Consider the following 21,917-nt stretch of genomic DNA (forward strand, 5'->3'; position numbering starts at 1 on the left):
CATTCAGGTGGGAGCTAAAACACAAAGACAACACATGCACATCTGAATAACAGAGACAGAGTGTGGAGTTTTCTTACCAGAGCTTGTGTGGAGGCTTGGTCAATAGCTGCTACAGACAGAGATGTACTGGACTCTATGTCATCTAAAGCAAGCTCTATGTTTTCCTACACAGGAGGGATAAAGGCTGAGGTTAGTAACCTAAAGAGAATCATTAGAGCATCATGATATCACAATGAGAGATGTTCACTTTGAGTATCAAATCAGCCAGCAGATTGGGTTGTTTTAAAGTGTTTTTTAGTTAGCATCATGTTTCTAGAATGTGAAATTACTCATCATTATTATCGAGTTAAATCATCTTTAAGTGCTGTAATCAACTGTCAGAAAGAAGGATTGATTTTTGCATGATCAGTTTATAAAGAGGTGAATATACATTAGAGATTTTCAGTGCATATGCTATCCATGAGCTTGTATAAAACATGACTTCTCAGTTGACTTCAGGGTTTTCTATCGATGCTAAATCGGGTTTTAATTCATTTTCCCCGGTGTTTTAGATTTCTGTCAGCCTTCACCAAACATACAGAGCAACATGTATGCTTACTGGGTTTAATAAGAAGTGTTAAAAGTGTTGGATCAAAATTCCTTTAAACTACACTTTAAAGGCAGAGTCAGTAGCTTTTTCCTGACAAATATCGTGCTGCTCAATCTTCACTTCTGGGCCTCCATACATGTTCGTTGGGGACTGTGTCTTCAGAGACCCTGTACCCGGGTAGGGCTGTGCTCAAAATATCGATAAGGCAATATATCCTCATGCACTCTTTACAAGGCAACTCTTTACATGTATCGATGCAGATGTTACAGAATCAATATGTCTGCAAACACCATAGCCATAGCTCTAAGATTAAACTATTTCAATGTATTTATAGAATCTCTGAGGACCTAAATTGAAGTGTTTAAAGTTTCTTATGCCTCTGCTATTCTTAACAATAAAGAACAGCTGTTGTGACCGTAGTGAATTCAGAGTAGAACATGGTCATTATCCAAAATCAATGTATATCACAATATGCATTGGTGAGTTTAGGAGTGGATACAATTCAGAGATTGGACGCAATTCAAACAGGTGAATGTGACGGACTTGGGCGTAGCGGCAAAGAAGAGAAAATGTAATCATAGTGAGGGGAAATGCCACTCGGATAAAGCTTGTTCTTAAAATGAGGGTGAACCTTGTGTTGACTGTTGCGGCTGCAGAGTTGGTCTTGCAGTGTAGGTACACACCACGCCCTGCAGTGAGTGTGCGCTTCTGGTGGCGGTGAACTAAGGAGGAGGGGCCTAGTTTGACTGTTGGGTTTCCAAGCTGCAGCGAACAATGCTACTGACTCCACCTTTAACAACTAAGTTTTCAACACTGTGCGCACCATCTAACTTCCATTGATCTTCATTGTATTGCTGGTGAAACAGAAATCTAAAACCAAAACTACCAGCATGAATATTCCCCTGAAAAGCAAGAAAAATAAACTGATGAAGTAAACTTCTTATGTATGTCGTGTTGTGCGGGCCTTCAGCACCTCCTTGTATCTGTCGAGCTCTTTGACGAAGGTGCGTTCCTGGAACAGCGTCTGCAGCCTCTCCTGGGTGTAGTTGTGACAGAGCTCCTCGAACGTGGCTCCTCGCTGCTGCTGAGCCAGACGAGGGTTCTGGAAACCCGGCGTGTCCACGATGAGCAAGGAGCAGAGCGAGTGTTGACTGGACTTCAGAGCTCTGACGGGAGACAAACACACGAGGAAGAGTCAGTGGCGGAGGTTTTAATGTAGCTGGACTCATAATCTGATCGTTTACTCGGATAAAAGGACAGACATTTCCTGAGCTCATTGTTTGATATGAGAAACAGAATGTGAACTATTTATGTTTGCTTGTTTCCTTTTCTCCTTCTCTTTCTCCCCCTTGACTTTCTTCCTTTATCTTTCTCATTATGCCTTTATTTCCCAGTTCTTTCTTCCTTTTCTTACTTGCTTCCTTCCTTTCATTCAATCCTTACTTCCATCTTTTCCTTCCATCATTGCTTTCTTTCTTTCTTAGTTTCCTTCCTTCCTTACCTTCAATCCTTCCTTCCTTGCTTCTATCCTCCCATAATTTTCTTCCATCCTTCCTTTCTACCTTCCTTCCTTCTTTCTCCCTTCCTCCCTTTCTTCCTCCCTTTCATTGCCAGGTAGAAGCTACACCACAAATGACTGAAGGTTCTGATTATTGTAGAAGAATCTTGCATTTTGAGAAAACACTGTTAAAAGTCCACCAACATGAAAATGCAACTAAAATCTTGCTAACTGTGAGTAACAACGTGTGTGTGCAAGAAAAACAAGAAAGCTGCAGTGGAGCATCCTGAAACAAAGGCACAAAAACAAATCTGTTCAATAAGAGATGAACGGCAGACAAATAAAACAATTGATTTCACAGTCATCTGAGCAGCACTGCCAAGACTAATTGAATAAAAGCTTCTACGGGAAAAAAAACAATGGTGAGCTGTGGACTGTGTGAAAAATCAAACACAATGTGTACTACACAAAAGCCTTATTAATGTTCAATTACTACACAACACAATGGACTCCTCCAGGCTGAGTTTCCTTTTAGGATTGTCCCTAAAGGAGAATCTATACACGTTAAGAACTTCTGATTTCATTTGTTTTGTTGCAGAAATGTAGTTTGAATAGGAGCCACGGCAGCTGAAGGAGAATTACTGGTAGAAAAAATATGAAAAAAAAATAATAATAATTAATTAAAAAATCTGAGGAAATTATTGAAGGGATAAGAGGTTGAACAGTGAAAAGTGTGTGAGCTGCAGGAAGTTTTAGCTTAAGTGTTCATACTTTAAACGAGCTGAACAATTGACTTATGTGTAAATCCAGAATTGAACTAATATGTCCCTAGCCTGTCTACAAACCCTCCAAGTAAGAAAAGTCCATCATCTGTGCTTTTTGCCTGCTCCACTTTTTAGAAAATGTGTGCTCAAACAGGCTGTTTGGAGATTTTCCCTTCATGACATCACAAAGGGCAGTAGCCCCTCCCCCAGGTGGGTGACACTCTCACAGCCAGGTGTTTGTTCTGCCCTCTGAGTCTGCCTGTTGAAAATTGGGCATGCTGAGAGAAAGCCCGGACATCAAAGGCTTTCCAGAGAGGGGGCGTGGTCAGACACAGCTCATTTACATTTAAAGGTACAGACACAGAAACAGCCTGCTCTGATCAGGGCTGAAATAGAGGGGTTTATAGGCATGATCAAATACAGGATCAGAGTGGATTTAGAGCAAGAAACTTCACAGAATTATTTACACTGGTTGAAAAGGAGGAGAATATGTGACCTTTAAAGTAATTTAGCAACTTCTTTAAACTATTAGAATAATTCAGGTCTGACCTGTTGATGAGGGAGATGACGAGAGTGAAGAGCTCCGAGTAGAGTCCAGATGCCATGGCCTCCAAACACTCCAGAGCTGTGACCTTAGAGCCTGTGAGATGACGAGGACAAGATGCAGAAAATCAGCAAAAATTTAAGCCAGTATGGAAACAAACCTCAAAAATACCACTGAGGGATGACAAAAAATAATAATTTATTCTTTTTGGGTAATGACCAAAGTTTCTCTAAAACAAAAAAACTTTTAATAAGCGTCTTCTACATTTTTGGTTACAATCTCAGTGTGTTAAGGACATTAGACTGGATCTTTAAAAGCGAGGGCTTCCCTGTTTTAAAGAAACCTCTTCCTGTTTCAGGGGATGAAAGGCAGTTTGCACGAGAGATGATTTAACACCCCTGCAGTTATTACCTGTGCCGTCCCCTTGTCCGGCCTCGTCTGACCCTCCTCTGAAGGAGGTGGAGTGCTGCAGTCCTTTGGCCTTGTGTTTAAAGATGGAGGACGAGAGCTCCTCTAAGGTGCAGCCCAGCAGGTAAGCCGCCTTCTGAGCCCATTCATGACGCGCAAACTGACGACGACCCGCTGAAAAACCAAAAAAAATACAAATCTGATGAAAAAACACAACGCTTTAAACACAAAGACTGATGTAACAAGATTATGAAGGTGGCATGTTGAAGAAGATGAAAAGATGAAAAGATGAGGGAGGCAAAAGAGATTCAGGAGAAAAGGTTGTAGCTACCCTGAGTTTTAAAAAAGTAACATTACAGCATGAACTATAGCTGGGTCATTCAGCATGGCAGCTCTGGTTTTCAGAAGATATTTTCTCTGTGTAGCTAAATGTAGTTGAAGGTATTTTGTGTAAAATGGCTGTAGGAGTTGTGTGATAACTGACAGCTAAGGTGTCAAGATTCATACTCTGAAGAACAGAACAGAACTTTACGAAACAATTAATTGAAGACAATAAACATTCAGAATTTGAAAACCAAAATCCAACAGAAACAGAGAAGATTAAGATTGCCAATCACTGGTGATCACACCCCTCCTCTCAGTTAGTGTTTGCATGAATCTGAGTGTGTCTTCATTTAGTCTGGATGCAATTCAAAGTCTGAGTGCGAGCGAGCCAATAGCAGAGCTCAGACGCAGAGAGCCAGAAAACCAACAAGAGGCTGCTGCCAAAACCGAAACTTCAGGGAAATAAAAGTTCTGTGGTGGAAAGTCACAACTCGAACAAGAGGAGTGAAAGTGAACACTTTGCTTTACACAGTGTGTTGTTGTTGTTGTTGTTGTTGTTGTGTGTAGCTGTGTGGTGGCAGCTCAGGAGCTGAACATGGCCGACATTGGGAGAAATCAGAGAGAGCGCTATAAAAGGAACAGTGAAGGTGTGATCCCTGTGATTTTCATCTCAGGGAACAGAATCGGGTGAGACGGGGAACAGGGACAAATCAACACGAGGAAAACAGGATGAAGATGGGAGGAGGAGGAGGAGGAGAAACAATAAAAATGCTAATGACCAAACACCTGGGAGGAACGATAAAGGCATTAAGTGAGAAAACGCAAACAAGAAAAGCTCTGAAGGGAAAGTTTTAGAAGGTGAAAAACAGTCAAACAACTTGTGTTTCCATTACCTTCATCTCCGTCTGCGTTTGATAGGCGCAGCATGCAAACATGCAAGTAAACACAAGAGGTTAGAGAGAACAGTTCATTAGATCCATCAGGAAACATAAACATTAAACAACAGGGACATGCAGCCCAGCAGCATGCTGAGGAGTATTGTCCAGCAGCCTGTTTTTTAAGGGAGGAAAGGGTTAAATAAACTCCTGCAGGGTTTCACCAGAGACAAAAAAAAAGGAACAAAACCTCCTGCAAGTGCAGACTTTTAAAATCTAACAATGTTGTTCCTTTAAAACTGAAAGATTGCTGTTTTCATGTTGACCAGACTGTGCTTGAACTACAATTTGGAACTTGTATTTTCCTGCAAGACATGAAATACACAGAGGTGCTGAGTCCACTGTCCATTCTGATACTGGAGTGGAAGAATCATCTGGAGAAAATAGCTCACAGGTAAGTACAGTTGAAGCTCAGTTCAAGCTGGAGAATTTGGACAATCTGAAAAAGTTTTGGTACACAGTTTGACAGATTGATTCATTTGATGTCATGGCAGAAAAATCTGTACTTTTTTCTTGACATGAGGGCCGCTCGATTATGACAAAAAAATATTATTTTGATTGAATGATCACAATTATTTAACATAAAAACTCATTCATTTTACAAAATCTGCATCACAAGCATTTATTTAGTGAAAATAAATAAGTCAAAAATGCAATGGTCATTTTTCATAATTTGCATATTCTGCAGAAAAAATATGTGACATAAAAGAAACTCTACTAAAAATCATAGAAAGTAACAATGTTTGGACCTTTAATGGTAACAATGAGCTAATATTTAGATGACTACTGTGATATGATAAAAGGCTTTAAAACAAGAGCATATGTGGAGTGAGAGATTGTACCTCACTGATGCTTTTGTATCTGAGTGGGAACAAAATTCTGCAGACTGTGATGACAATGAATTTGCAGAAATCAGATGAATTTGATTATCTTTTCAAACTAAATCCAGAGATTAACATTTGTAATCTTAGTGAGCCTCTTGATGTCAGGTTAAAGCATTGCAGCATCTTTTAGAGGAAATCTGTTCCCCTTTTTCTTGTTGTTGCGGTCAGCATTGTGCCTACCAACAGTGTGCGCAGCCTGACACCTAGTGGCACTTTGTGATACTACAGGATTTAATCCTGTTAAATTCTATGGTAATCTGAGAGGGTCCATTGATGTTGGAGTAATGAGGCATTCGTACATGGTAAGAAGGAGAGAGGAGCGATATGCAGAATAAAATGACTAAGCTGAGAGTCCAGAGACGGAGAGGTAGGGTGACAAAAACAAATAGTAAGAAGAAACTTCGCCCCTAAATGACATGCAGGGAAGGAGCTGCGGGTCAGAGTCCAACCCCAATGATCGCTAGGCCAACCGGAGCCCAGATGCATGCATATCTGAAGATCTGAAGTTAATCTCCCTCTCATTCTGACGTCAACACAGGTTAGTCCTGGGTATCAGTTTTCTAAAAATGACAAACTCCACTCAGTGTTTCGACAACACACACACACACACACACACACACACACACACACACACACACACACACACACACACACACACACACACACACACACACACACACACACGAGTTTTGGCGTCATGTTGTCATCAGGAAACGATCTAAATAATGACTCTGTGGTCCTACCTTTAGTGGCCCCTGCGGCCCCCAGGTGGTAAACGGCCCCCAGGATGAGCCACAGAGCCTTCTGCTCCTCTGCAGAGATGCCGAGCACCTTCATGGCCGCCTGCAGCTTAGTGAACTGTTGAGAGGAACGCTGTTTGTCCTCCGGCTGGAAGAGGGAGAGCGGTTAAGACTTCACTGATCCAACAGTAGGAAGCACTACTTATGAATAATTATTTTATAAATTAATACAGCATATCAATCTTATCTGTCTGCTGACTCAGAGTTTCTTTCCTGTAATTTGTCCGTCACATAATAGTGATAATGGATGCAACGGGAATCAAATGTTCCCAGTAAATTCACCAGTGTTACTTTTTACACTCCTCATTTATATTTTTAATAAAGCTCATTATCTGTGGAACACAAACGTTCACATGGATATATCATTCTAGTGAAGGAGAGCAGAAAGTACCGCCATGGGTAAAGAAAGAAAGAAACCATTGCCCTTCATATTTGAAGTTCTTTCAGTTGTTTTGTGTAAATAAGACAGGAGCACAACATTTCACTGTCATGCTGTCCTGTCTGACATTTTGTTTCTGCGGTGTCATCAGAAGGTCTCATCTTTCCCTGTCTGTACACTTCTCTGTGAGCGCAGCATGACTTTGACCTGTCAGGTTATATCCTCTCTGTCAGCTGGTTTATTGGCTCTGAGTCAAACGTCCTTCCTGTCCTGTTCTGTATTACTATCTGCCTCTGAAATGCTGAGTCTGTCATGCAGTGACTCCTAAAGTGTCAAACGAAACATTTCAAATAGATACATTCAAAATGAAATCTCTGCTGTGATTACCTTCGACTGGGGGAGGATCCCAAAAGCGCTGTTCTCAGCCAGGTGGTTGAAGTGCAGCTCGGTCCTGTCAGAGAGGAGGAGAAGAAGGAAAAGAGAGAAACGTAAGGAACTGTGAACTAGGACTAACCGGGCCAGAGCATGGTTACAACTTGAAGTCTATATATCGTCGTAATACAACACATGCATGGTTTTACATGATCAGGAAGCGGGCTTAGTTTTACAAGACAGACAGACTCTGCATCCACACTTCAGAGAACAACACAGAGACCATGGCAGTCATGTTAGTCAGATACAGCCAGAAAGCTCTGAGATTTCTCCGTAATGGAAGGCTGGAAGTTGAATGTCTGTATGTAGTTGAATTAAAGGCATTAAAAAGTGACGCAGGAGTCACCTGAGGCTGCTGTCGGCTCCGGCCATCATGTAGTAAAAAACGTTGAAAGTGGACTCGGCCTCAGGTCGTCTGCTCACCCTCAGCTTCTCCAGCAGCATCGTCTGAGCAGGAGGAGAAAACGAGCCAGAGACACCTGATGTGAATCTTATTTGACTATAAAAGTCAAAACATTCATCTGTAGAACTGTTTAATCAGGGTTTTTTATTCAAGCTGTTGAATAAAACACTGATGCTGTGTTTTACCTGGATGGAGGCGGACGCCACCTGCCCCGCCTGGTCAAAGTCGAGGGACACCACGTGGGAGAAGCGGCTGGCGTTGGAGTTCATGGACGTGGAGCTGTTTCCAAAAGCTTCCAGGATGGTGTAGACGGCCTGCCACTTCTCAGCTGGGTCATTGAAAAAGGAAAAAAAAAAAACAGTGTCTCGTTGTTTGTTCTGGAGGATTAGTGTTAAAGCCCACAATCCAAGATTATTTACATTTTTCATGCTACAGAGGACTTAAAGAGTCGCAGCACAAGAGAGACAAAACTATATGATGCACTCAAATGTGCAACAAATGACAGATTACACAGAACTGCTCATGACATTAGAGCACAAAGCTCACTGAAGAAGCTGCTACAGATGTGGGTGAAAATGGAAATCACCAAGCCAACACCAGTTTCAAAAACATCTTGCTCCCACTGTTTTTATCAATGGAGTCTGGTAGCTTTGTAGAAAGCGGTGTATTGGCTGATTTTGTTTTGAGGAAATAGGGCCCAGGTTCAAAATGAATGGAATAACCCTCCAAGAACGTGGTACATTAATAATTTATGGATATACTTTAAATCAGTATATTCATCTTCAGATAGACTTCTAAAAACAAGGTTATCATTTGACCACAGTGATGATTTTATCTGTTGTTTCTCGTTCATTTCACCAGCTATATAGCATCTTAATAAAGTCCCATAAAACTGAATGTCAAAGTTCCCCCACAGCCTGCTAGCTGTTTCTCTCTCTCTCTTTTAGGGTCTGTATTTTGAGCTTTTGTGATGGCTCTTCTGCCCTCTTTTTTTCTCCGTCTGCAGACCCACCAGAGAAGATTTTGCCCGTGCTCCCGGCGATGGAGACCAGGTACTGGACCAGGTGCTGGCAGTTGGTGGTTTTGCCGCTGCCAGACTTTCCCAGCAGCACGATGGACTGATCCTGACGGGTGGTGAGCAGGTTCCTGTAGGCCGACTGGGCCACCGAGTAGATGTGGGGAGCTGAGTCCTCACGCCGACAGCCTTTGAACATGTGCATCACCTGAAGGAGGGGAGGAAGGAAAGGTATTTTCATTTTGTAAGGTAGAATATCAACACACATCCTGAGTAACCCTGGACATCTCAAAGAAACTCGAGCACTGCTAAAGACTCTAAAGCTTACCTTCTCGGAGTACATGGAGGGCATGCTGAGGGGGTTGATGACCACCGTGTTGGGCCCGGCGTAGCTGTGGATGAGGTTTCCTCCGTAGCGCTGCCTCAGACAGTGCATCACACTCGATTCATTCAGGTAGAGCAGAGAGGCCAGGTCCTCAGAGCGGTCGAACGAGGGAGGGTTAGCCTGCAGGGAGAGAGAAAGAGGATATTTAAAGGAATTCAACTCGTGGCAGACGATCTTATGGCTGATGAGTTCTTCTGGTGAAGGGCCGAACTGAAATATAAATAAAGGCTTATATAAGCCTCCATGAGTGACATGTTGTACCGGGAGGTCTCACATTCATCAGAGTAAAGATCTCTTTTTAGGTTTGGATTTCATTTTGTTGAGGACGATGAGGAGTGTCTGATGTGAGGTGAGTAAATGCCTTGTTTTGTTTTTGTTTTGTGTTTTAGTTCCTGTGGAGAGAACTAATGATGATCCTGAGTAGATTAGTAAACTAAAAGATTTCCATAAATATCAGCTGTCAACATTATTTCAAGCCAACAAGCTTTTTAGTGTTAAATTCATGTCACTGTTGTTTTCAACTACCGTACTATGTCACTTAGCGTTAAGCTAAATTTAGCAGCAGCTGTGCTCGCAGACCTCCAAAGCCTGGTGGAAAAATAAGCTTTAAGACGTACTAACTTCTCACATGACATTGTTTTTCTAACTCTATGATCCTTTTCTTTTCCCTCAGGTTTATGGATTTTAGAGAGAAGGAGAGCTTCATGGATGAGTCAGCTCTAAAAGTTTGTTTCCTGTTTTAGTTGTTCCTGTGGAGGGAACTAATGAGGATCCTGAGTAAATAAATGAGTAAACTAATTAACAGTTTTCTTTAAATATCAGATGTCAACTCAAAATTATTTTCAATTATTACTGTTACTACTTCTTCTCACTTAGCGTTAAGCTACATTTAGCAGCAGCTGTGCTCGCAGACCTCCAAAGCCTAGCGGAAAAAAAGCTTTAAGACATACTAACTTCTAACATTTCTTTTATACCTCTATGATCTATTTCTTTTCCTCAGGTTCATTGGTTTTGGAGAGAAGGAGAGCTTCATGGATGAGTCAACTCAAAAAAAGTTTGTTTGGGGGACAGATTAGTCCCTTATTTCATGTTTTTACTGGATTCAAACGGGGGTCAACATGGGCTGCAAAAGTAACCAGACATAAAATGTTACCCCTTTGAACCACTGCAAGATCATCAAGGAACATCTGAGTCTGTGTTCAAGCATTTCAAGTCCCAGAAAGTGCAGGAAGGAAAATGCACGCTCGAACCTGGCTGATGAATATTAGACGTGCGTTAAATTCACCAGCTTTGTTGCAAGACGGCATGTTTCGAATTAAATCAAAATAAACTACAATGTGAAGCAAGATGGACAGAAAGGCAGTCATGCTTTGGATACAGAGATGATACATGATCGATTTCATGTTAATGAAACCATTTATGTGTTTCTTAAGAGTCGGGAAAAATATGAAATATTTCCAGATTTATGCTTTTAATTTGACACAATTATCAGAAAACTCTTCCCTTCTACTACGTTTCCCCTTTATAAAATAGAAAAAGTATGACACAGCAGATTTTTAATTACCCATTAAACAGAGGAAATACTTTCATCATTACATCATGAAGATTATAATTAATAGATTTTGTCCTCTGATTAGAATAAATATTAGGCTGTTTGTTCGAGTAAACACGAGAAAACTGTGACCGAGTAAACAAATGTAAACAAACCAACCCCCCAGCTGTCCCCTGTGACCTCTCCTCTACCTTTCCCATGATTCCTTGTGGCAGCCAGTGTCCTCTGTGACCATCTGTGGCAGCCTCGAGGCTCTGACACAGACGGTGTGACAGGTGGAGATCAGACCTCCTCTGTCCTGATCAGAGACTGCCAGCACCTGTCAGCTTCAGGCCAGCTCCAGCTAGCCTCCTTTGTATTCAAGCCACACTTCCTACACTTGACTAGTAGATATATCAAATCTAAAACTACTGTGAAATACTGCATCCTCACCTGAGGACAGTTTCAGCCTTACAATTTATTTTATTCATGACTCCATCTCACCTTTTCTATATCGTCTTCGTCCACGTCCAGTAAAGTCCCATCATGCTCCAGTTTGATTTTCACCTTTCCCTCTGGCAGAGAGCCGGCCTCTGTCTTCACCACGGTGGCTGAAGGGAGAAGAGGACAGGACGCATTGATGGTTATTTGTCTGCCAGCTGATACTCATCCGTTTCTCTTGAATCAAAATGTAAAAAAGCTCAACCGAAGCAAAGACAGTTTATGCTTCTTAACAAAAATTATTTCCCTTTTGAATATTTACATGCTGAAGAATCTTTTCTAACTAATGAAGGAGGTGTGCAGATCCGTGAAAACAACGAAACAAGAAGATTTGATATTCTTACCATGACGCACTAATCTAAGAATTTGAGATTAAAGTCTTAATTTTACGAAATGAACTTGAAATTTATCAAATAAAAAATACAAAATTTGCAAGCTTGAAATTGTCATTAAGTTAGTAGAGTGACGTTATGAATGTATGTGTTTAAAGTTGTTTATTCATTAGAAAAAAGGTAAAAAGGTAAGAGAATCAAGTCATAAATCTGAGTTACTTTAAGTGTTTGCATGTGTGTGCATGTCTATATGTCTGTGTGTGTGTGTGCGTGTGTGTGCGTGTGTGTGTGTGGAGAAGAGAACTGAATGGAAGCAAGTGGATCACATTAAAGTCAAACATGAATATAAGTTAGAATATATACATAGACAACATGATTTACAACATAACAGAATTTAAATTGGATAATATATTTCTGTTAACATCTTAACTAGATGACCATAAAGACGTTTCCAGGGGTGGAACATGCATTTTAGACAACAACAATCACCTTCATTGATATTATATTCCATTTCAAAAATCGTACTACTTGTACAGAAAAGGGGCAAAATAATAATCCCATCTCACCCAGGGAGAATCCATCTTTGTGTACCAGCCAGACTTTCTCGGATCCATACCAGGCCTGCTCGTCTGCAATCTGCTCCTCGGTCTTCACCTGCAGGACACAGACAACGAGGAGGGACGTTACAGGAACAGCAGAGACGACACACTTCACAGGACCGCTCAGAATCACAGAGGGTCTTTCTTTACTGTGACCACCAGTATCACCAGTCTGATACAGCACAGCATGACGAGCATGCAGCGGAGCGCCCACACTTCACTGAGCAGTGCATGCTTCTGTGTGTGTGACTGAGTGAGTGTGTGTCTGTGTGTGTTGTCCTGCAGGGTGAAAATGTGTGTGTGTGTTCAAGTTTGTGAATGAGAACACTCAAACCACTCAAGACGTCAAAAAAAAACAGGCTTCAGGGGAGAGTGAGGGGGCTTCAACAGCAACCAAAATGTCAGGGGTAATCACACTTTTATTAACGCAACCAGGAGCAGGTAGTGAGGGAGGAAGACACCACACTAAAATTAAATAACAAAATAAATCAATGATTGGTTGAATTTCACACAATATTAATGAAAAAGTGAACCAAACACACCGCACTCTGCAAGCAAAATGTAGATAACACAACACAGCACTCCACAAAGCATGAGGGGTGGGGGAATGGGTGGGAGGGGGCGTTTGTTTGGTGAGCTGCAGGTGAACCACACTCAGGCACAGAGGAGACCAGACCTGGGACTGATTAGCTGCAGCATGAGACGCCTGAAGGAGGGTCACAGGGTCCTCTTCCACTGATCCCTGGTGTTTTGGTCAGCATGAAGAGGTGAAATCAAAGCTCACAGTTAAACATGAGAAACAGATGTTTCAGAGGCACAAACATAGAGATCAAATGGACAAGTGACGTTATTCTAAAACGCTGCAGACAAACCTGTGAGAGAGAGTGTATTAAAGAAGCATCTAGAAAGGACCTGTTATGATCCACTCATTGGCTTTAAAACAGAGGCACTGAACGGCAAGTGGAAAAAAATAATTAAAGGAAAAATAAATGATTACTACCTTCTAGGTCTGATGTTAAAAAAAAAAAAAAAAATCTTTTAAGAACCAGCGGAGAAAAGGCTTCCAGATGAAAACAGTTTTGGGACACTGTTTTTCTGAGCCTAAAACACTTGAATGTATTCATCATGTATGGAGAGTGAAGTGTGGTGGTGCATATCAGCCCCTAGTGGCCAACAATGGCATTACAACAACAAACACTTGTCCTGCCATAACCTTTTATTTCTCCTGTTTTTGCAGATCAGAAAGCTACTCAGAAAATCATCTATTTGTTTTAAAGGATATATACTAATACATCAAATCAAATGATATGTGTACAGTCTGTGTTGTATTATAATGTCTGATTTAATATGTTTCTGTATTTCTTTTAGTTTGTTGCTTCTGTTTTGATCCTAAAAGCTTCACTAGGAACAGGAGTCTCAAATTAAGCACAGCTAGACACCTGTATGCAGGGCATAATTTATGAAGCAATGTTCATTACATGTGTCCCTGATAATTTAAGATAATAAAATAAATGACTTTGCAAAGCTTTTGTATTGTATATTTAGAAAAAAACAAATAATCAGTTGAACTCTCATTCAGTTCCAGTTATGCAAAAAGAGAGAAAAAAACAATTGGACTTTGTGGTAACACACCTCACACATGCATGTTTCAGTGTGTCGCTCCATCAAAGCTCATGCAGCTTGAGTTTCCATCAGCCTGAGGCGGTAACATCATGCCACTGTGTTAAAAAACTGGAGCTTATACCAAAAGCCAAAACAAGACAAAGAACTGCCAGAGAAGCCTTTGACTGAATAATTCACACTTAATAAAACATTGAGAGACAAAAACAACTCAGAGACTGATTAGAAAACAGACATAAGAGGTAGTTTGGTGAATCTAAGAATTGAGCTTAATATAAAAAAATATATATATAAAAAAACAAAGATGAAACTTCACTCCCAGCTCTGCCAAAATGCTAAGGTATTCTTATTGTAAGGTTTTATATAAGTTTTGTAACCTCTTACTTAAGTTGAATCACGCTTACAGAGTCGTATGAAATGGTTTGTTTTGCTGTCACTCCACCCACTAAATTCTACCTACGCTTGAAAGGCCAATGTTTCAGATTACTTCTCTTTTTGGAAAGGTTAAAATCTCTCTAGTTATATAATTCTATGCCTTGTTTTCTTTGTTTCTGAATGAGGCTTCAAATGTCTCATATCTATCTCTGCACAACATAAGGAGGATGAATATGTATAAATGTCCCTGGACTGTTCCTACAGCCTACCTCACTTTTTTTTTTAAAGTGAGGTTTCTTTCATTGCAATAAAAAAATGAAATAGAAGTAGGACCAGACCAATATTTTTGGGGCCCATACCGATATCAATACTGGGGAGAAGAAAAAAACGATATATCAGCCAATATTTTTGACTGGTGAATAAATCTAGCACTATCAGCACATATCTGAAATCAAATGAGCCGATACTGGATATGCTGATATTGGCCGATGTTATCGCCTGACTGATTAATTGGTCGGGCTCTAAATAAAAGTCAATGATTCTTCTTTACTGTATCATCCAAAACTGAAAAAAGAGCATCTTGAGACAAAACTTCCAACAAATTACAACCAATATTGTGGTCTTGGTAAACCTTATAATTAAATATCTCACATGGGATCTGAGCCATCAAATAGTATTTTAATGGATTCAATCTTACATCCTGTCAGTCTTTTTCAACTGGTCACAGTCTAATAAAGATCATTGAAAACTGAAGAAAAGAGAAATGGGGGGTGAGGAGTGAGGGGGAGGAAGTTAGAAGGATTTTGGACCTTACACTCCGACAAGCCACACGAGTACAAATTCCAGCCAGGAGGCCCAGAGGAAGGCTGGAGGGCTGCGGTACCTGAAGGGGGCCCAGAGGCTGGGGGGCCACGGGGGCGAGGGCTTGGACAGAAGATGACACACTGACTGCTGGCTCCAGCTTAGCCACAAAGCAGCCACAGAGACACAACGACAGCCAGCAAAAGCAGTGTGAGTGAGGCATGGAGAGAATGAAGGGAAGAAAAGGGAGAAGAAAAAGGAGAAGAAGACAAGGTGAACATGGAACAGTGGATGAAGAATATTCTTTCAAGAAAACGTAAAAAAAAGCATGGAAACTCAGTGGAAAGACTCCTAACAGTGACAGAATACCAACGTGTTCAAGACAAATGAGTGCAGCTATCGTTAATGTGATTTTACTTGAAAAGGAACGTGCTAGAGCAGAGGAGTCAAAGCGAAGTGGAGCTATAAGTTAAGAATAATAAAGAATGATCAGAGATGGATCGGGATTTGGTTCATTAAGTGATGATAACATACTGTAATAGAAGTGGCCATTGACAGATTTAGTATCACAATCATCGTACTTTTATCTTATAGAACAACCAATTATACTTAACAACGTAAAGTTAGATTACAGATACAGTCAACGACTAAAGTATCATATGATCGTTTCTTAAGTTAAGAGATGCTACGTTAGTTTTTTAGCAACTCTACTGTCTGTAACACTTCAGTTGTGTCACCTGATTTCTTCTTCATTTGTTATTTAATGGCAGTTAGCAACCAGCTTTAAGATATGCTACAGCCACTATCTGGCAATGGCAGCGCATAACAACAGGGTGTCGGTAAAAACATTGGGAAAAAATATATTTTTAACATGAGATATGAGTTGCATGACAACTTTGATTTGTTTTAAATTAATGGACAATTGGAAAATTGCGACACATTCCTATTTGGCAACAAAGGAAAAATATAAACGTCAAAAAAGTCGTAATCTTCAACTCCCATAAACATTTTTGCTTTAAAGGTTAAATCAAAGTGATCATCATTGTTTTGCATTAAACTAAAAGGGTGGGGTGTGTGTGAAGACAAAGACAAGACATCAATAATACACAGATGGAGAGACAGAGCGGTGATTTACAGGGGCACCGAAGATCCTCATCAGGCGTCTCTGAGCCTCCTCGGTGGGACTTAGCGGCGCCTCCTACAGGTCAAAGCAGCAACACAGTGACACTACGGTAAGCCAACTGTTAGCAATGAAGCAAAGCCCTTTTACAACACAAAAACTTAAAATACATTCAGAGGTCATTTGTTCCCAAAGTCAGTCAAAACCACTCGAGGACACTCACAACGCAACGGTTGGGTTATTGTGGAATCCAATTTTGTTAGCTGAACCTCCCTGATGGAGAGTTAACATCCACTTCAAACAACATGCACAATAAAAAATCAACACATTCACACTTTGAATTTGCAAAACACAAGTAGTATCAAAAACCCTACCGAGCCAGTGAATATGTGAGCCAGCATGAATGAATTCCAGATAAGTCAAAGTACAACAAAGAACTAGACAGATATGGGTGTTCTTAGTCCTTTCAGCCAGTGGAGCAGGTGCGGTATGTTCCTGGGAATAAGCTCTACATGGGTCTCCTGCTAGTGACGATACATTTTGGGCTAATGAAGTCACATGAGCAGGGGCTAGCGTAGATTCTACCACAGAACGTGCTTAAAGGTCATGAAGAGCATGATAATACAGCGAAATCCCATAAACCCCTGCGCCCTACTTGAACAGTTTCTGACACGTTAGCACAACAGAATGCAGCAGAACTAAAAGATAATGCATCGATAAAGGGATGGGATATACGATCAGGACTTTTACTACTCATGTATGGAGTTTAAAATGATGGTATCATGACAGTCCTACCCACAACTGTATTGGTCCAGCTTAACCTGGTCCCAGTCCAAAGATTTACTCTGTCGATTCATTACTAACATGCACAGCATTGGGTACACTGTTTCTTTCCCTTTTGCCATTTGGCTTCAACCCCAAACACTCAACCATCATGAACATCACCCTTTTTTGTTCAAGACCAAATTTTTTTGCATTTTGCAATTTTGAAAATACGGACAGTAAACAATAGAGACCAACCACCCAATGATGTGCATCATTTATTTGGCGTCACTTAATTTTGTCTCTCCCCAGTGGCTCAGAAAAACACAGTTCTCAGTTAACTTAACCTGGTTATTCTCAACTGACGAATTATTAATTCAGTTTTCTGTGATTACACAAATGTGTTGTGTAAAGTCAAACTACACAATCCTTTTTGTTTCAAACATGCTTTTCAAATCTCCATGCGATTTCCACACCAATGTCCTAAATGTTGACCCGCCATGCCAAGTGTGGACACACTACAGTACCTCTTGTTGACTGACAGAAGGTTGCTGAATGGGAATGACGACTGGGGGGAGAGATGTTGGACCAAGTCTGGGACGGGAAGGATCAGGGCTCACAGAAGTTGGAGAAGGTTTAGGAGCTGGGATGAAACGTGATTGGGGGGATTTGGAGGAACGTTTTTCCACTGGAGTGGCAGAAGTAGGATTTACAGGAGTGATTTTTGTGGCTGAAGCTGGTTTTGGTGCAGGTACAAAGCCAGGTGGCGGAGCCAAAGATGAGGGCTTTGGAGCAGGGATAAAGCCAACAACTGTTGGAAAAGATGTAGGTCTGGAATGAGTAGATTTGGAAGAGGTTGGATTGGAGGGCTCAGGTGTTTTCTTGGTTTGGTTGACAGCAACAACAGGAGATTTGACTTCCTGTATAACCGGACCAGAACTTGAAGGTTTTTCAATGGCTTTCTGTGGCTTTTGGGGGGCGATATCCTCTTTTGGCTCAACTTGTTCCTCTTTCTTCTCATTTGTCTTTTCCAACTCTAGTTTTTCTGGCCGTTCATCTTTGCGTATTCGTGGGCGGGGCTCCCTTGTCCTACCTCTGACCATGAAGTTTGCCAATCCTCTTGAAAAGTCATCTTTGTCTTCTGTTTTGATGACGTCGTGTTTAAAAGAGAACCCTGACATTGAGGGGGCCTTGGGGGCCACTGAAGTGGGTGCTTGCACTGGTTTAACAGGTTCAGCAGCTGGCTTGGCTGCTTCAGGTGCTCTGTCTGGTTGTGATGTCACAGCGGCTTCATCCTCTTCTTTGGGTGGGACCTTCCTGACAACACGTCGCACCACCTTTACTACCTTCTTACGTGTCAGACCTTGGTCTTCTGCAGCATCCATCTGGTTGGTGTTGCTGACTGGATGGTTCATATTACCATTAGATGTCCCATTGGCTACACTTTTGCCCAGAATGCCATTTTGCTCTCGTTTACTGTTCATAACTGGCTCTGGGATTGGAGCAGCTTTTGTTGGTTCAGGACTCCTAAACCGCTCTGCTTTATTTGTGGTAGGTTCGGGGCTTTTGAAACGCTCTGGTACTTTTACAGCTGGTCTTGTTTTAGGTGGGGAGGGACTCCTGACCCGGGCTAGTGACTCCGTGGGAGAAACTGTTGGGGGACTTTTTGCCCGGAATAACCCCCGGCCAGGGTCTAGAGCTGGCACTGATTTGGCCCTGCTGAGTGACCCATCACTTTCTGGCTACTCACAGAGAACAAAGAGAGGAGGTATTAGGACATGAACGATGAATATGGCTATGTTTATGTTGAGCTGAATGTATCTGTAGTCCATGTGTCTAAAAGACCAGTAAGAGATAATAGTTTCAGACCAATGGGCCACATTCACCAATATCACCAGAAACAGAAGAGATGATTATCATATCTAAAGTGCGCAAGAGTGCTCTCGAGTGTTTGTAGATTTTCTCCTTATCCAAGAAAGAATCCCAGGTACGAAAAAGTTGGTGAATCTCATTTTCTTGAAAACTGAAGAACCGTTGGTGAATGAGGCCCACTCTTGGTTATTTAATGTCTCTCAACTATATCCATAAAATCAGGTGATGATTCCCTGCTTGTTCATTTCACCTCCTATCTAACTATATTTAGTATGTTTGTGATTACAGCTAATAGTGATAAACATTGCCCTCATGAATAGGAATATGTACTCTAAGAAAATCTCTGATGACACACAGTATTTACTTACACTTTTAGATTCTGGAGTATTCTCCTCTTTGATCTAAATACAATAATATAAAAAAGAAAACCAGATCAAAATCTGAACACCTTATATGGTTGTTGTCCATCACACGCCATGCAAGTCAAAAGCATGCTTATCTTCTGCATCAAGATTATATTTTCCCTACAAAGAACCTTGGATACAAATAAATATGTCCTACTGTTTAAATATCTTGAAATGAAAACTGTCATTGAATTGGAAGTGCACTTGTTAAGTGTCCGGCCAATTGCATGTTTGGTGCCAAGTCACAGCAAATTGGTTAGTGAATGTGTGCTTATAATTACGAGTGAAAGCGATCACGTCTTCCAGTGTCATACCGGTACAGAGGAATCTATGGACACACATGTTAGTTAAAACACTCTAACACCATGCAGTGCTGGAGTTAAAAAGTCCAAATGAGACTTCCCTTTGACTCCCAGAATGAAAAGCGCGATGAAAATGCCATGTTGTTTGATCTGCTGTCATGGGCTGTGATGGATCAGATCACAGCAGGAGGAGGAAGAGGAGGAGGAGGAGGAGGAGGAGAAGGAGAAGTAGGCGAGCTAGAAGAGGGAGAATGATGAGAACACACAAAGACAGTTGAATAGAATATAGGATCTTCAAGTTACAGAGATCATTAAGTTGTCCATGTATTCAGCATGAGCCACATGTTGACATAATGGCAATCAATGGAGGCAGAAACAGCAATGAACATGATCAATGAGAGAAGAGGGATTACAGATGGTAAAAGAAGATTTGGAAAGCTGAATGGAGAGGGAGAATGTTGAGGATACATAGGCGAGGATAGGATAGGATTGAGAACCTACAGGACAGAGATCAATAAACTTAGAGCATAGGCAGAGCAACATGTTGATGGAATAGCAATGAAAAAGGGTTTCAACAAGAAGTAGAAAATAAAGAGGTTAAAAGAGCAGGTTTGGAAGCTGGTAGAGTAAGAATGGCAGAACACAGAGACCGATAATTAGGTTTGAGAAAACTGGTGATTAGTCAATTCTTAAATTGTCAACTGAGATGGAGTCACGTTATCCAAACAATGAGCAGGGTTGAAATCAAGCGGTAACCTCTGGTGTAAAAAAAAATTGGACAATGTGGAAATGCAAAACTGCAGTTCCTCAATTCAACACCTCTTCGTCTGTTACTATATGTTGACAAATAGTTAGGTTTGGACAACATTTTCAATTTGACATATGGTATAAAAAGTGTTACTTTATCAGCCATCCATTGTTACAAATCACTGAAAGTATTGCATCCATAGATAGTTTCTTAATTGGTTTAACAAATGTTTTATTTCATCAACTACGACACTATGAGAGGTTTTATCCAGGAGGTGTCTGAGCTGCTTTTTAACCAACACAAATCCAAGACGACCAACGCTTCTTTCCCCATTCTAGGAAGGAAAAACAAACTCAAACGCACCTTTACATTTATGAGTGTGGCATGGCTCAAATCCCTCTTTTTGTGTAGCCTATCACTTTCACATTAAAGTTTCAATTTAATGTAGCTGTGATGTGATTGGTAAATGTATTTACCACAATGAACAGGGATGCCATGGTTCTGAAAAGTTAGTCCTGCCTACAGATTTTAACTTCAGTCATAAATATTCTTTACACAAACCAGAATCAAGCTGAGCTCCTTATACTGGAGGTCCCTGCCTTAATAAAATGAGCAGTGACAGCACAAATGTCCCTCCACTGAAACCCTTACTGGGTGTCGGACAGTGTCCAGGTCTGGCTTGAGGTTGGTGGGTTTTATCAGCGGTCACTGAATTAGCACACTGACTAAGGGGCTTATTTTTGGATTAGACAGTGGTACTGTAGGTCTGTGGGCCAAAATACTCCGACAGAGAAAGGCCAAGAAGGCAGAGAGGGACCAGCATCGACGGCTGCTGAAGTCACACATCCCAAAGATCTTGTTCATACTAAGCCGAGCGAAGACTTGATGGTAGATGACACCAACTAACAATCTGACATTTATTTAAAGTTATTTTATAGGAAGGAAGTTCAATATTCTGTGTTTTTTTTCCTCTTCAGTTTAAACTCAAATAATCTCCGAGGGTTAAACTAAAGATACCATGTTTGTGTATATAATGTTAATGTTTACAACATGTAAATGCCAGAAACAGGGACATGACCACATGACGCTGTCGACTGTTCTAGCACGGTGACAGTATTCTCTGTGCAGTCACTCTGAGGGGAAGATTTTATGTGAGGTGAGATCACTGATTTAATAAAAGCGTCACTTTACATCCAGTGCAGTGTAGTGTTGCCCATTTGCATTTCTTTTTCTATGGATGTATTTTTTGTCTATCTGCCCAAGGACAACAGACGCAAATAGGCCACCAGCTTTCTCTGTCACAAATACTCAAAGTGTGCACTGTCTCTGCAAAAATGCCAAGATCATATCATATATGTCATATATGTTATAAATGTCATTTTCACCTGGATTAAAGATTACCATGGGAAACCTTCAGTTTTTACAGTTCATACGAGTTTCCTTGGACTTCACTGTGACTACAACCTTAGAAGAATCTTTGCAGCAGACTGCAGTATGGGTCTGCTAACTTTTAAAAGCAATATTCCTTCAAACACAATTATTTACCATCATGTACAGTCCCTGTTCATTCTACTCTGGACTAATATGACC

The 21,917-nt window shown here is 41.0% G+C and overlaps 1 protein-coding gene across 3 annotated transcripts in view; it reads right to left on the minus strand.

The window, feature by feature from the left end:
- myo18ab (myosin XVIIIA b) overlaps positions 1–21,917 on the minus strand; it is a 107,091-nt gene that overhangs the window by 56,034 nt on the left and 29,140 nt on the right. The window contains exons 1-14 of one of the 3 annotated variants that reach the window (XM_065960522.1): positions 17,529–18,646; positions 13,000–13,065; positions 12,291–12,378; positions 11,396–11,502; positions 9,304–9,480; positions 8,973–9,183; positions 8,146–8,288; positions 7,904–8,004; positions 7,513–7,576; positions 6,690–6,834; positions 3,807–3,977; positions 3,401–3,491; positions 1,563–1,755; positions 78–164 (exon numbers count right to left, since the gene is read on the minus strand). In XM_065960522.1, coding sequence (XP_065816594.1) covers positions 78–164; positions 1,563–1,755; positions 3,401–3,491; positions 3,807–3,977; positions 6,690–6,834; positions 7,513–7,576; positions 7,904–8,004; positions 8,146–8,288; positions 8,973–9,183; positions 9,304–9,480; positions 11,396–11,502; positions 12,291–12,378; positions 13,000–13,065; positions 17,529–18,485 — 2,601 coding nt within the window. In that variant the 5' untranslated portion in view covers positions 18,486–18,646. Of the gene's footprint in view, positions 1–77; positions 165–1,562; positions 1,756–3,400; positions 3,492–3,806; positions 3,978–6,689; positions 6,835–7,512; positions 7,577–7,903; positions 8,005–8,145; positions 8,289–8,972; positions 9,184–9,303; positions 9,481–11,395; positions 11,503–12,290; positions 12,379–12,999; positions 13,066–17,528; positions 18,647–21,917 lie in introns of those variants that run through there. The other 2 variants (XM_065960521.1, XM_065960523.1) reach the window with 2 other exon arrangements.

Source organism: Labrus bergylta, chromosome 11 (assembly GCF_963930695.1).
Source record: "Labrus bergylta chromosome 11, fLabBer1.1, whole genome shotgun sequence".
NCBI lineage: Eukaryota > Metazoa > Chordata > Actinopteri > Labriformes > Labridae > Labrus > Labrus bergylta.